The 14,953-nt window shown below is 43.6% G+C and overlaps 1 protein-coding gene across 3 annotated transcripts in view; it reads right to left on the bottom strand.

The window, feature by feature from the left end:
• Positions 1–14,953, bottom strand: part of SMAD9 (SMAD family member 9) — a 43,604-nt gene that overhangs the window by 18,403 nt on the left and 10,248 nt on the right. For 2 of the 3 annotated variants that reach the window (XM_054808574.1, XM_054808584.1), the window contains exons 2-4: positions 10,122–10,748; positions 3,316–3,573; positions 312–449 (exon numbers count right to left, since the gene is read on the bottom strand). In XM_054808574.1, coding sequence (XP_054664549.1) covers positions 312–449; positions 3,316–3,573; positions 10,122–10,533 — 808 coding nt within the window. In that variant the 5' untranslated portion in view covers positions 10,534–10,748. The remainder of the gene's footprint in view (positions 1–311; positions 450–3,315; positions 3,574–10,121; positions 10,749–14,953) is intronic. The other variant, XM_054808593.1, reaches the window with a different exon arrangement.

Genomic DNA, 14,953 nt, shown 5'->3' with positions numbered 1-14,953 from the left:
GTTATATTGCCTCACCATCCTTGCTTTGATATATTTGTCTACAACGTAGATAACAGTGTTTGCTTTCATTAACAGCTTTCAAACTGCAATAGTCAATGGATGCAAATAAGGTCTAAACTCTCTAACTTCACACACAATTCATTGAATTCTTAAATCAACCTATTCTGCTAGCTAATGGATGGGTCTAGTACACGGCCTTACTGCAGCACTGTCTGAAACCTATTACTGCAGTTCACTGAACCTTCTTGTTCAAATAACAATTTTTTTGCTTAACAGTTTTTCTTTGAAGAATAGTACAAATGGTTATTTACTTTCAGCTTCTCCATCGGCAGATTTACCTCCATTGGGCAAAGACAGCACTAGTTGACTTTCAGCTATTGCATCCATTGACCGCCCACTGTGGGTTCCTGGAGGTTCTCTTGCGTGGTAAGGCGGGGGTGGAGTTTCCACTATTAGAAAGAAAAAAAGAAAGAAAAGAAAGAAAAGACACCTAAATCAATACGTTGGTAAATTCTCCTGGTGGATACTTAACACTTCTTCAGCACTGTTTAACTAGAGAAGGGCTGGAAACAGAGCACAAATCTGAACCTGACCTCCCTTCAGTCTCCAGATCAAGATCACTACATGTTCAGGGAGGACCGGAAGAAAGGGCTGTCATGTTGGATATGCTGCACTTGAAAAAGAGAAGGACAGTCAACACAGTGCCTCAGGCCTAGACTGGTGTCCCGTCAAGCTCTCTGTTAACACCAGTTGTTACCCCAAGAGAGTAACTCAGTTTGATCCTTCAGTTCCAGACTTCTCTCACAAATTTTAAACTTGAAGATGCTGAGATAAGAGCAGAAGCTAACTTTAATTGATCCTCCGGGAGAAAGCTCTCTTTCTTCACAGGCTAAAAAAAAGGCTATGGAAAGCCTTTACACTCTAAACTCAGACTTGGCAAAACTGCCTCCAGATTTGTCCTTTTTACCTCTGTCCTACAAGGCAAGGCTGGCCCTCTTCTGGTTTGTTCAGTCTTCTATCAAAGAGCAATGGATGTCATGAAAAAATACAGAGAAAAAGTATCAACTCACAACCTGCCCAGCTCCTGATTTGTTTCACTTCTGGCACAGTAAGCTAGAAAACAGAAGGTGACTCTATAGTAGGGGATTCTGAAGAAAGACAGGGGGCTTTAGAAAGCCAAAGAAAAGGGGACTTCATTTTTGTATTAGAAAATGTCAACATTCACTGCATAAGCACTAAAAGCATGTAGTTTTATTTATTTGAACAGAAACTCAGTAGGCTTATGTGTAAAGTACAGGCATATACAAGCTTGCAGGACTAAGGGTCTCTTTAAGAAGACCAGAGTTTAACTTGGTTCCAGGCTGAAATTTCCTCTTGTGTTTGGGGTCTGTTGGCTGGCCCTCAAAACAGAGCAACTTCACCCAGAGTGGATAAATGTGGACTGTCTCATAAGACAACCATTGAATCTTCCACGTAAGTACTGCACAGGAATGTTATTCTATTCAAGAACTGTTCAGGATTTAGGAATTTCATACACTATATTATATTTCTAATATATAGATGATATAACCCTCCCACAGAAAATGCAACAAGCTAGAATAGTAAAATAAAATCAAGAAAGAGTGGAAGACAACACAAGTCACAGAAATGAATATAATGTGGTTATACAGGTATTTTTGATGTCTACACCTAAGCTAGTCACCATCAGCTCTCCTTATACCAACTAAAGAAAAATAGGCACCTGCAAACATGGTGCATCTCAGCTACTTTAGACATATACCTTAAGATGCAAGGAATCTTGTTCTAGGAGTGCCTGTTTTTCTCCACTGATTACAGAGAGACCATAGACAATTGCATAAGATGCAGAAATTTGCATTGTTGACATCTATATTTGGTCACACCAATCCCACTCAAGGTTCTTAATGTTACTCCAGTTTGCTTTAGATAGTCTTCCATCCCCGATTGTTAGACAGGCAAATTATGCTTATCAGCATGCCATGTGCTGTGATATACTGAAGCTCAGGTTGAGCCACTTCCATTTTAAGTAGCTTTGCAAGGTCCCAAGTTCAGTTAAACGCACGAGCGAGAGTCATTACATAGTTGGAACAGGCCTGATTTACCTGTTAGGACCAGCTCCACTGAATTCAACTTGGTGACACAGAGGTGAAAGAAAAAGATGGGAGAAGACAAACAAGTCCTACTACTTGCTGAAATGTTTCAGTGTTGCTAAATATGATTTAATCTAAAGTATAAATCTAGAGAAGAAATGAATGAAGGTTCATTCAATGAATGGAGAGGGAAGGAAAAACATCACATTGTATTGAAGTGTCCAGCTTAAAAGGAGGTTCAAATACTACAAATACCTTGTAAAAATAAACACTTTTCTTGCACTTAAAATCAAAACAGGCATATCATTAAGGACATGAATTTAAATGCTTTGTAGTTGAGACATGAAAACATTAAGCTACAAGATTCTGACCTGAATTCATCTTTGTGAAAAAGCTGAGATCATTGAAACTATTTGAGAGTTTCAACAAAGTACAGAAGTGAATCTGAACCATGTTTTGACATTAAAGCTAGCTCTCAGCTGTGTTGTGTGACACCTTCTTGGTATATTTAACAGCAAAAGCATTGTTAAATTCTCAGGTAATTAGAGCAGTACTAAGTAAGGAGTTCACAACGCAAACAATCTGAGTGACACAACCCTACCGACCTCAGAACTGTGAAGCTGATGAAACACGTTCCAAACTCATAGGAATCTGCCTGGTGGCTTCACCAAGTGTTGGGCCAGTTTATTAAACACCTTAATTTCATGAAGTTTATACAGTCAGTGGGATCACCATACATCAAAAAATATTTCTGCACACCGATTTCCCCATTTTATCCTGTCTCTCTTAATGGAGTTTCTAAAGGTCCCTACTCTGACCACCTCTGTTAGCGGTGCCTAACTTAGGTGTTGCAAGTGCTCTTTTCCGTGGATTGCATCAGAAGCTTAGATGGGCAGCTTCAGGCAGAAGGTGACCTGGCACACCTGCTCCTCTCCTCAACTTTCCTCTTACAGTAATCATGAAATCTTATCCAGGCACTTCTAGGAGTGGGATGACTACAACTCTTAATTCCTTGAGCATCCGTTAGAAGGACTAGAAGACAATACTAAGAGACAGTCACAAGAAATCACATTCCAAATCCATCCTATCCAACAGCTCAATTTGTAGCTACAACCTGGTGGAGGGGCACACAGAATTGGCACCTGACCCCAGGCCCTGGCAAGAACCTCGACTGCCTCAGTCAGGATGTCTGAAAGCTCATTCTTACCTGTGAGCTGATAGGGACTTCCTGGTCCAGAAGAGCTTCCTGGTGAGTTGGGGTAGCTGATGCTGTTAGGTGACTGGGAGAACATGTGGCTGGGTGATGATGGAAAAGGGGTACATGGAGGATGCTGGAAAGAATCCGGATAGGTGGCATTGTGCGGCATCAGTGGCTCGCTGTGCAGAGAAGTGTTTCGAAACTTGGCGAGGAGGCTGAGGTGAGGGTTAAACTCGCTGTGTCTTGGAACGAGTACAGGAGGTAGGACTGAAAATAAGAACAAGAACAGAAAAAACTAGTTAAAACTGCACCCTTGAAAGTATATCTCTCTGTAAGTTAAAAAGAGGCATATTCCATGTTGCCCAAGTATCGCTGCCCATATACGAGTCACTGAAGGGCAACAAACCTGTCCAAAAACAAGAATCAAAAGCTGACTCTTGGATCCCTTTTTTTCCCAAATTTGCAGTCAGTTACAGCAATTCCATATGCAAAATATGGACTTTCCTGACTTGAGCCAGGTACCATAAAATTCACGGGTACAGCATGCGCACACAGCCCTCCTACAGAAATGCAAGTGATGCATTTCTCCCTCTCAAAATTACCTATTCCTTCCTTTCTGAAAGACTGAACATGTCAGGATTTTGCTAAATATTATCACCAAGATTTGCCAAAACCACAGCCAAGTTTAATAACAATTAATAGTGCTCTGCAATACACTGCATATTCTACTGCCACTGTTTTACAGATGGGCAAAAGGAAGCACAGACCTGAAGCTAGACAATAGATTTAAAAGGTCTTCAGGTACTTGAAAATGCTGCCAGCCAGACAGTGGGATCTTTAAAAGGAAATGTAAATGGCAATTCAAATATTGCAGTAATACTAATTTAGCTCTTGCAATATAGTTAGAAAAGATCTAGCATGAGGAGGCAAATGTCAATGGTTGGTAGTTCAGGCATGAAAAACGCAGGTCAGAAAACTGAAATCCAAATTCATCCATGTAAAAATTGGTCTAATAGAAGATACCACCTCTCTTCACAAACTCTCTTCACTTACATCTCATACTGTCAGTGCTGCAATAGTATTGCTGCATTGAGAAATCTAAAGTTGACCCAAATTATTTTGGATTCTGACATATCAGGAGAGCAGAATTGGAGTCAAAAAACACTTTAGAAAACCCAATTAGTGAGCTACCTATGAAGATGCAGCCCCTGGGCTGGAACACAAAAAGAGGCTTGCTAAATAGTTCTGCATATGAGAGTTCAACTTGAGGCTTTAACTGGGTCCCCCACAGTCCTTTGGGGGCAAACAGCACCTACAACGGGCAATTCATGTATCCCAAGATTTCCCTATTAGTTACTAGCTCACGTAGTGCCTAATTGTCTTAGTTAAGCTCTTAAACAAAAGTAGGGAGAATGAATCCCCAGTTGCTATCGTGCAGATTTAAGAACCACCAGAGAAGATAAGGAGGCAATTTGAGTTATTGTGACAAGGATGAATTGTCCCAACACCAGGAACAATTCAGCAGGCTTGTATTGATTGACCTAGTGTCCAGAGTCCCTCTGGCCTAAAACCCAGCAGCACGTAATCTTTCAGTCTACCCTGACTAGCTCATGGAAACAAATAGCAGTGTGCGCTCTTGGTTATAAATGCTGACAGGAATATATGGTTTGAACGTGTTTTAACATATTGTTTGAGTCCAAAAGCTCTGTTTAGGTAAGGCAAATTCTTTTTTGGTGGGTTAGCTAACACCTTTTAATTACAGCAAACTCTCATTTATCCAGCATAATGAAAGAGTGGAATAATTGCTATAAAGCAAATAATACATAGATAATGCAAAACATGTGCATGAGAAGAGGCTGTAGGAACATCCTCCTTGAAGTGCACCCTCAATGCACATCGATTGCTCAGAGAGCTGGGGCAGTTTAAGGGAGGAGGAGGACCTGTGCCTGGTACCAACAACAGGTTTACAGCTTCTTGCTTGATATAGCACTATGCTGCACCCGGGGCAGGGTTAAATCATGCTTCTGCCAGTCACCCATGAACCAAAGAACTGCGCCCTAAAAACACAGAAAAGATTGGACTGATGACAGGGGCTTCACCTTCATCTTCTTACCTGCCTGGAAACACAGGCACCGGGATGCCTGTTAAGAGACTATACATAGACCCTTCTCTGGCCCTATGCATTTCTAATTAGCTTCTGGCCAGCACAAGGATGGTGCTCTGGAGACTACTTTCTTTCCTTCTGCCTCTGATATGCCCTTACCTGTGGGATCAAGATTTTGTTGCCACTCTCTTAAGTCCTTTGGTAGAGAAAGGTATTTCTGCTTCTTTACTGTTCCTTTAGCTTTTTGGATTTCCTAGACTCCCCATGTAGGACTCATATAGACAATACAGGTATTCACATCTGAGATGCACTGCCCAGCCCCCCATGGGACTTCACAGCCAGCGGAGAGAAAGAGACTCTTTTGGTGCTCAGTTTATCTGCTCCATATTGGGACAAGGCCAGTATCACCACTGCAGATGTGGTTTTAGTGAGCTGGATCCCTCCCAGGATCATAGGAACATGTGAGCTGCTGCTGCTTCTGGAGTTTTCCTTTGCTGCTTCATGAAACTGGTATGATACTTGCCAGGTCTGCTGCTGCTCAGCCAGGTCTGACCAGCAGCCCTAGAAAGTGGGGAACTGATGATTCCTTTGCACTCAGCAGAGGTGCTGAGCAAGGGACAGCTGTGCTACAGCAACGCCATGCAGCGTTGGGAGGTTGGCACCTCGCTGCGTGCACCACCGCTAATAAAGCGGCTTTCTTCAGCCCTGTGAGAACTCAATGCAACTCCTTCTCTAAATGAAAGCTGAGAATCTGGATGTGTGAACAGCACTCGCCAGGGAAAGCCTTTGACTCGCCCTGAGTGAGTCAGCAAGAGGAATTTTCAAGCCTTGAACTCCTTCCCAGCTCTGACCAGGGTACTCTTAATTTCTGCTCTGCTGTACATTTTTTGCCACCTCACTCAATCTTTCCACTGACTGCTCCGTGGCTGCCTAGAGGGCTAAAGCCTCTGTGGTGATGAGGAATTCAGAGATTTTCTTGTTTGTGGCTAAAAATTCCCCAGAGGGCCTTGTTCTCCTTGTTCTTTTGGTAACAGATGTCACTCTCCAGGGCTCAAGCACTCTGAAGGAATTGTGACCAGAGGCATGAAAGTGAGTGACTGAGTGCATTGGGACCTGTCTGTCCTCATAATTTACCTGCATTGTCTCCACTCAGTGGGGTCCTTTTCTTCTACCTGCTCTTCTCCATTGAGAGCCAGGGGTGGATCCTTCCTTCTATGCATGTCCAAGTGTTGACCATCTTTGTTCAACTGAGGACAAATACAGTCATGCCCCAAGTCCTGCCACTGCCCCTCCTGCACTAGGCTTTCTCCTGCTCCCTTTAGCTGCAACAGTTCTTGCTGGAAACTTGGCTGTGCCCAGAGCCTGTGACTTCAAGTGCTAGCAAACAAATTATCTGCCTCACAATTTAATTCCATGTACAACATCCACACTGTGATTCCTTGCACATCAGCCCATCTTTGCAGAGTTTACTACCTTTGGAGACCTACCCTCTGGTGAGATCCACCTGTTCCCTATGCCCATGACCATTCACAAACACCAAACACACGGCCAACAGTGAGATCATCAGGTGGTCTTCCAACTGGGAAGCTACCACATCTTAGTCCCACTTGGGCTTGACGAAAGCAATCAGTTACTCTAAGTCAAAAGTTCATTTAGGCTCCTGCTGTCTACAGCAACAGTGCACACTAGAATTTGCAATATCTACACATGAATGATCTCATATAAAAATAATAGGGTACGTGTTTAGGCAGCTGCTATATTTTTTCTGAAACTGCAGCTTCTCCTGACAACCAACCATTCAGACTTCTGATCAGCTCTTTGAGGCAAAACAATGAAGGGGGAAGCAGAGCCTAATTACCGTACCTATCTACTTTAGGCTAGGTGGCCTAGCCACCTCTGCAGTGGGATGTTGCACAAACAGAGGAAATATTTGCTGCCTTTTTCTAAATGGCACCTGCTGCTGAGCAGACCTGAGAAGAAATCTGCTGGGGACACTGGTAGCAGCAATAAAAGCTATGCATAATCTGCAGCATTGGTCAGTATAGACTAGGATGTGGCTGGGCAGCCTGAGGACACAGCAGAGGCAATGAAACCCCTGAAGCTCAGCTGGAGCTTAAAGCTGCTCTCCAGTAACAGAGGTCTAGAGATCTGCCAGGCCATTAAGGAAAGGGTGAGGCCCTCCCATCTTTGACACAACTCATTCATTCTGAATAAAAGTTAACAGATCTGGTCATGGAGTGGTTGACTCAGCAAGAGAGACTGCAGTGATGGAAAGTGAGCCACCAAAGGATTGACATTCATATGAAAATAATACCAGCTTGTGGATTATAAAAAAATGCACTGCTGACTAGTTTCGTGGGTGGATTCTTTAGCTCCAGAGGATGAGACTCAGAGAATCTCACATAAGCCTAAGACTGCCAACAGCCAAGGTGCAGAAGATTTCCTGTAGTTAAAAGAGGACTGTTGCTTAAACAGACTGGCACCTAGATCAACCACTCCCAGCCTTTTCTGTGGTGATCTCACTGCTACCACTTTCTCCTGAAGCTCATTTCTTCCCTTGTGTCGCCACCACCTCCCTGCAGCACTGCTTTCTAACTGCCTCTGGCCTGGACCTGCATTACTGCCACTTGCAGTGGTGTAAGTTACCTCTCCTGCCGCTGAGTACACCTGAGTACACTGTACTCCTTGCTGCACCTCATCTTTAGCAGGGAGGTGATTCACTTGTGAGCTTCAGCTTCTAAGCTGTCCCTGTCAGAAAAGCCATAGGGGTGAATACAACAGCCAGTTCCTGGGTCCTGTGGAGAACTGTCATGGCATCCTCACAGCTGCGCTCTCCTTCACCTCCAAAACAAGGTGGCCACATCCAAAGTGCCCCAAGTTCCTTCTGTGGGCTAACACCTGCACCCTGAGGACTGCTAGTCCATGTGATTCCACACGGGTCAAAGCTGTGCCCAAGAGTATGCTATTGATTTGGCAATACTCAGACCTGCACCTTGGTCCCGTCTCATTTACAAGCAGAGACATAGCCAGTCTGCTCCACAGACAAATGATAGAGACATGTTCACAGCTGAAACCTTCTGAGTTTTGGGGTCAGAACAAGCTTTGGCAGCCATTTAGTAGCTGCTGGATTATCCCAGTTCTAGTGTTTCTTAGCTGGCACTGAACAGATCAGAAGACTGGGGTGGAAAACAGAACTGTGCAGTGCTGTCAGTTGCCATGCTGAGGAGACTCCACTAACTACACTGGAGTTACACCAGAAGAAATGAGAAGACGCTAAAGACTGCAGCCTTCAAAGAGAAAGATACACAAAATGGGATATTTTATGAGCATCTTTTCTTAGATTCTTGAAGAGTTTATTTTAGCAAGGCAAGAGATCAGGTCTTTCCACTGAAAACTGTTGACAACAAGCACCACTCACTGCAGCTGTAAAATTTTAGTTGTGACAATGTTTACAGCAGTTCAGATACAACTTCAAAATGACAGCTCTGCTGCAGTGGAAGGACTATCAGAAAAGCGAGCAGCCCCTGTTGTTTAACAAATGTTAACAAATGTCTTTCCCTTATTTCATCTGTGTGAAAAGAAACATCCCACAGTTCGCTTATCTGATCCTAATGTCACCTCAGAGTAAAGTTCATGCCAGACAAAGAGTAATCACAGAATAATAAGTATACACTTACCAAGCGTATCCATTAGTAAATTAAATTACTGTGATTTTTGGCAGCAAGGGAGAGCTAGGTTAGACATTAGAAATAATTTTGAACTGTAAGGATAGCAAAGCAATAGATTCATTTGCCTGGGGAGGTTGTGGAGCCTCTATCACATGGGATTTTTAGAGCTCATTAGAAAAACATCTGTCAGGAATGTACCTGGTAATTTGTTTTGTTTTGGGAGTACGGGCAGAGGAGAACAGGATGACTGCTCAAGATCTCTGCCAGCCCTGCTTTCTAAGATCCCTATAGAAGTCAACACTGAACACTATATTTTTTTAACAGCTGTTTCATTGACACAAAGCCCAATTAAGTGACCCTTCAGCAAGTTCGTAAGTTTTCAGTGCTGACCAAGTCCTGTCTAAAGAGAATCATCAGTGGAAAAATTCAAAGTTTTATGTGAACTTGGGGGATTTACTTCACATAAACTATCCATTCAGGTAAGTAAATCCCACTGAAGGCAGGCTACCAGGCATTTTAGGAAGAATCAACTGACCTGGTTTCATATCCACAGCAAAATAAGCCATCTTACTGTAACTCTGATCTTTAAAGGAGCGCTAGTGATACACCTTTTTCCTGTGGATTAATGAGTCAATTGTTGGTTTTCAGACAATGAGGCATAGATCTAGCCAGGGAGGTAAGTTCAGGCTGGTGCCTAGACTTCACGCAAATGGACACTAGCTGGAAAGGAGAGGGTTCAGAGGGCTGCCAGCACCCATGCCCACAGAGAAGAAGCTCGCTTTCAGCACCCTGGACAAGATCCGGGAGCCCTTGGGGGTCGATGGGGCACAGATCCCCCAGGGCAAGGCGCTCCTTACTCCCTCTTTACTCTGGGCTGCCGGAGCGGTGATGCCACTGGGTGGGGAAAGATCCAGGGACCTTCTATCACATGGAAACTGCCTTTTCAGATTTCAGAGCACAACTCGGTAGGATGCACCAAGACTAGACCTGCCAGTGCACGAGCTAATAGAGGGATGTGAATCATTTACAGATGATATAATTACCTGGGGTTTCCACCCGCCGGTAATGGTAGGGGTTAATGCACACTTCTTTCTGTTTTGAGCCAAACGGGAACTCACAACATTCCAGTGGTTTCAACTCATGGTGAGATTGTAAATCAGGCCAGCGCCACACTCTGCAGTATATGACGTGGGGAAGCCCCTTGCGGTGAGACACCTGCAGCCGCCCATCCAATGAACGTGGGATCGTGACACATTTACTGGGCTGACCTGGGCAGCTCAGAGCCCTTTCCAGTTCTTCCATGGCACCTTTTTTCTTCTTTAACTTCTTCACCAAGGAATCAACAGCTTTTTCTGCCCACTTTTCCTCTTCATCTCCTTGTTTCCAGCCCAGCAGCCTTTTCACTGCAGGGCTGGTGAAGGAGAACAAGGAACTGATAGGGGTGCTGGAGTGCATAAGAAGCAGAGATTACACACGAGTGTCAACAGAAGCACAAACCACTCTCCTGCCTTGCAAGGCTTGCACGGAGTTTCCACAATATTGAGATGGATGCTTCCTTCAAGGAAAGGTTCGTCCACACGTATGTTTTTGTAGCCTTAACCACTGGTTACAAGTAGTCCAACAGAGTGGGTCTCAGAACTTTCCAAACATCAAAAAGCTGGTGATGAAGCCTGGAATAACAACACAATACATAGTTAGGCTTCACACACTTCTTTAATTGTTTCTTCAATAAAATCTTTTGAAAGAGAAATTATTCAAAACGTGTATTTAACTTTCAATGGTTTTCTGTGTTTTTTGCTGTTTATTTTGGGTCCAAGCCTCTCCTCCTCACTACCCTTCACACATATTTTAGAGTTGGACCTCGGAAAGCATTAAGTGTCCAGTCAATTCAATTTGTGTTTAGAGTTTAATGCACTAGGCAAATTGTTGCAGGGTTGGGGATATACTTACTACAACAGAAAATGTACCTTTAGGTTTTTATGCTGGTAGCTGTACATTCAGCTCAAGTATCTTCTATGAAATTAAATCTGTAATATCAAATTTTATAGATGTAATGAGTAGAATATATTTTTGATTTCCACTCCCTTTGTCCCTCCAATCTCACTCTACTGTCAAAAGTTGTACAATATTAACTGCAAAATTAATACTCGTAGATTTCATTTATTGCCTTTGAAAGATCCATCACTATTCTCTAAGTTTATTTACATTGTCTCACATGCAAGAGAAAATCTTGTTTGCCTAGCCAGCCTGTTTCATTCTCTCCAACAATTCAAAGGTTTTTGGATGAAAATCACAGACTTTTGGACACGGTTTGTGCTGGATGGATCCTGAGTTACTTCTGCTAGGAGCTGCTACATCTGACAGAGTCCAACAGAAAGAGTTTAGTTCTTGAGGGGGTTTTTTTCTTTCCTTTTTTTTTTCTTAAATGTAGCTGGAGCCAGTCTAATTTTAGCTGAAAATGACATATTTCCACTGACTGGAACTCCAAGGAAAAACGTCCTTGTGTGTCAAGCTATTTACTGCTTCAAATATATTTCATGGACCCCCTGTGTATACCAAGTCCAAAGGACTGAACTACACAGAGGGCACTTAAAGCAGGAGATGGGGGCAGCTTCTAAATGGATGCCTCCAGAGATGCAGCTCCGTGACTACTCTACTCCACCCTTGTGGGAGGACTTGGTCCTTCTTGGCCCCCACCAGTAAAGGCCTGGACATAGTCCTCAGCACTACTTATGTGCAGCCACTAAGGAGCCAGAGAGATATTGCCCAGTGTTGGGAGCAGCGGGGCTTACAAACCGTATTAGTCTGCAGTTTCCTTAAATTGTAAGAGTTCAAAGGGCACTTGGGGACACTGAGCACAGGCACAGGTGCAACATATTCAGACAGGATGCTGGTCCCAAAGACTCGTTCCTCGGCATAGCCTGATATGCTCAGCACCACACAGCTCTGGAGCATGCTGCAGAGTAAGCACACATGGCCCATGGCATCAGAGACTCTTAGACAACGTGCAATGTTTGCTGAGGACCAGTGACTGCCTAGAGCTGTTTTCTTCCTAGCCCTTCTGTTTTCTTCTCATGCCCATTCCTCTACCCCACTGAATTAGCCTTTAGGACGCCTGGCACCCTGCAAAATGCAGATACATTTATACATAAGGAGGTTTTTCCCTTCTTCCATGACAGTAGCAATGATGAGGACAGGGGCTCAGATTCCCAAAAGCCTTCCACAGAGCTAGGGAGATGGAAGCACTTGGCCCCACAGAAGAGAAAGTATAAAAGCAACTCTTTGGCATGTCACAAGCCCCAGCAGCAGCTGCTATTCCCCCAGGAGATTTGTATTTCAAGCACCAGCAAACAGGAGGCTGCATGAAAATATGAACAGAGGGACTAAAAAAGTGGAAAGAAGAGCAGGCACACCTTGCTTCAGGCACCCACAACAGCACTGAGCTCTGCCTTCTGAAATTTCTACATTATTAATCTATGTGTATGTCCAGTTGTCCTCAACTGTCAAAAGAAGTTCTTGACAGAGCACGGCAGAAATCCTCTCACTCGGGCCATTCAGCAATCCATGATCGATTCCACAGAACAACCCAAACTTGTCCCATCACGCAAAGAGAAACTTCAGATTCCAGATTTTTTTCCCCGCTCTGTATTAGTAAAAATCCAATGACCTGGAGCATTTAACTGGATAGTTACTAATGCCTCTTAGTCAAAACCGAGGTCTATTCCAAACGCTTAGAAGGTATATGTGAGAATGAAATAAGTTCAGAATGATTTATCACAGGAAAAAACCCTCAAGCTGCTTGTAAAACATAATGTGGATAAAATTCAGGCAGGCGGTCTCCAGCCTTTGTGGGAGCAGGCTCAGCCTAAGGAGCCCAGCGCCAGCCCTGTCTAGGCATCCCATGCAGTGGAGGTGTCTGTCCCTCGCTGCCCTGGTGAGAACCTGAGGAGGATCCACCACTGTGCTACTGTCATTGCCTGGCGGCATCAACCTCATCCTCACGCGAGAAAATGAAACAATGCAGGGATCTCTGTGGCTCAGCCCTGAAAGCAGCAGCAGGAAGCAAGGAGAGCTTGGGATGAAAGCCCACAGGACCAGTAGTGGTGTAGAAGTCTCCGCTCCAGGCTGAGAGGGAAAATGGCTCACACTTCTTATCTGAGAGGGTCTCCCAGGCGTTAGCATGTGTAAACAACTGCCCCTGATAAGTTAATGCAACGTTACAATCATCAGATATGAAAACATACATGTTCACGTAAAAGTATTGTCCTGAGATTTTCTTTTCCATTTTGACCAAGGTTTTAAATAAACACATTAATCTTGTTCAGTCAAATTAAATAACTTAACAGTGACATCAGTATGAGTCTGAGCACTATTGTTGCTAGTGGGAGAGTCGCCAAGACTATGTGTATAAAAGCAAAAGCCGTGCTTTGCAGACCATGTGATGTAGTCTCAGATAAGTACATTGCACAATTTCCTACCACACTCCCCCTAGTTTCTTCTAGAATCTTTTTTTCTCCAAATTCAACTGACATACATACAAAATATAAATGGTATTACAAACTAAACAGCTTTCAAATAATATTATTATCAGAACATCCTAGTTTAATGTTATTAAATTACATAATACTGCATATTATTCAGCAGCCTAAGCCATGTGTTGCTAGGCTTAGATACTCCATTATGAAATACCTCAACAGACACACTGCTCCAGGGTTGTAATGATAGAGATGTCAATTCACAATTTAATTTTAACAGTCTTTCAGGACAGTAGTTGCTTAAGCTGTATGCCTTTTGTAACAGGCCACTTGCCTACCCAACTGGAAACTTCCAGCACTGAAAAGTTCCAAAACCACATTTGATATATTTTCTGTGCTGATGATCCATCATATTTCTCAATGCTTATTGCTAGAGTGGCGTGAGAGGAGGGAAGTGTTAAGAGTTTTGATCCATAACCCCACCACATGTACCAAGCCCTGGGCCATACCATGATGGAAGTTCTGGTCTGGCCACCTCTACCTCCCCTAGTGACGATATGATGTACTATCATCAGTATGAGTCAGGCATCATTCAGGGTACATCCCTAACATGATTCCCTCCTCTGGGACTACAAAGAAGGCTTTGTCTATCTGTCAGGTAAGTAAGTGACCGGTCAAGACCAAACATGGTCAATCTTCCATGCTGTAAATCTTTACTCCATTGCCAAGTTCAGACTAAGATCTGAAGCTTGCTTTAGGGGAGAGACAGAAGACATATGGCATGTGAGCATGGACCCACCCTTTTGTTTCTGTGGTCTGTAGGAGCAGGAGAAGGTGGGACTGGAAATGCTTCAGCCCAGTTTACTTGCTCCATTCTCCCTAAACATAGGGTGCCTACCTTAGCTATGGCTATACTAGTGCTTGGGAACATTTCTGAGCATGGAAACTTTATCTATAGAATAAATTATTACCATGGTATCTGGCATGGCTTTGGTCTATGCCAGTAGCACTCTCTCAAATAACTCTTATGCATAGTTCAGGAGTTAGCAGGGACCAGGGGTCACTCCTAATAAGAAGTCTGCATAGAGTCACCCTGTTTTGGAGGGTGAGACAGCCATTGCATGGAAGCAAGCCTCTCCATCCCAACTGGCCTCAAGGCTAAGAAAAATGTTAGGCATGTTTCATTTATTAGCATGGAAACAGCCTTTCAGTAGAATTTCCCCAGCCACATAAACATGTCCAAATTGTTGACACACATATCTGACCTAGTCACCCTCAAGCCCCTAAATACGTATTTGATAAAAACATGCATGTACATGGCATGAAACTTTCCACCCAGAAGTAAACACGTAGAAAAACATCAGCAAAACCAAGCACTGCATACAGCTAATGCTGTGTGA

This window comes from Grus americana, chromosome 1 (assembly GCF_028858705.1).
Source record: "Grus americana isolate bGruAme1 chromosome 1, bGruAme1.mat, whole genome shotgun sequence".
Taxonomy (NCBI): Eukaryota; Metazoa; Chordata; class Aves; order Gruiformes; family Gruidae; genus Grus; species Grus americana.
Note: the sequence above shows the minus strand (reverse complement) of the source record. Positions and strands in the feature narration are given on the sequence as shown.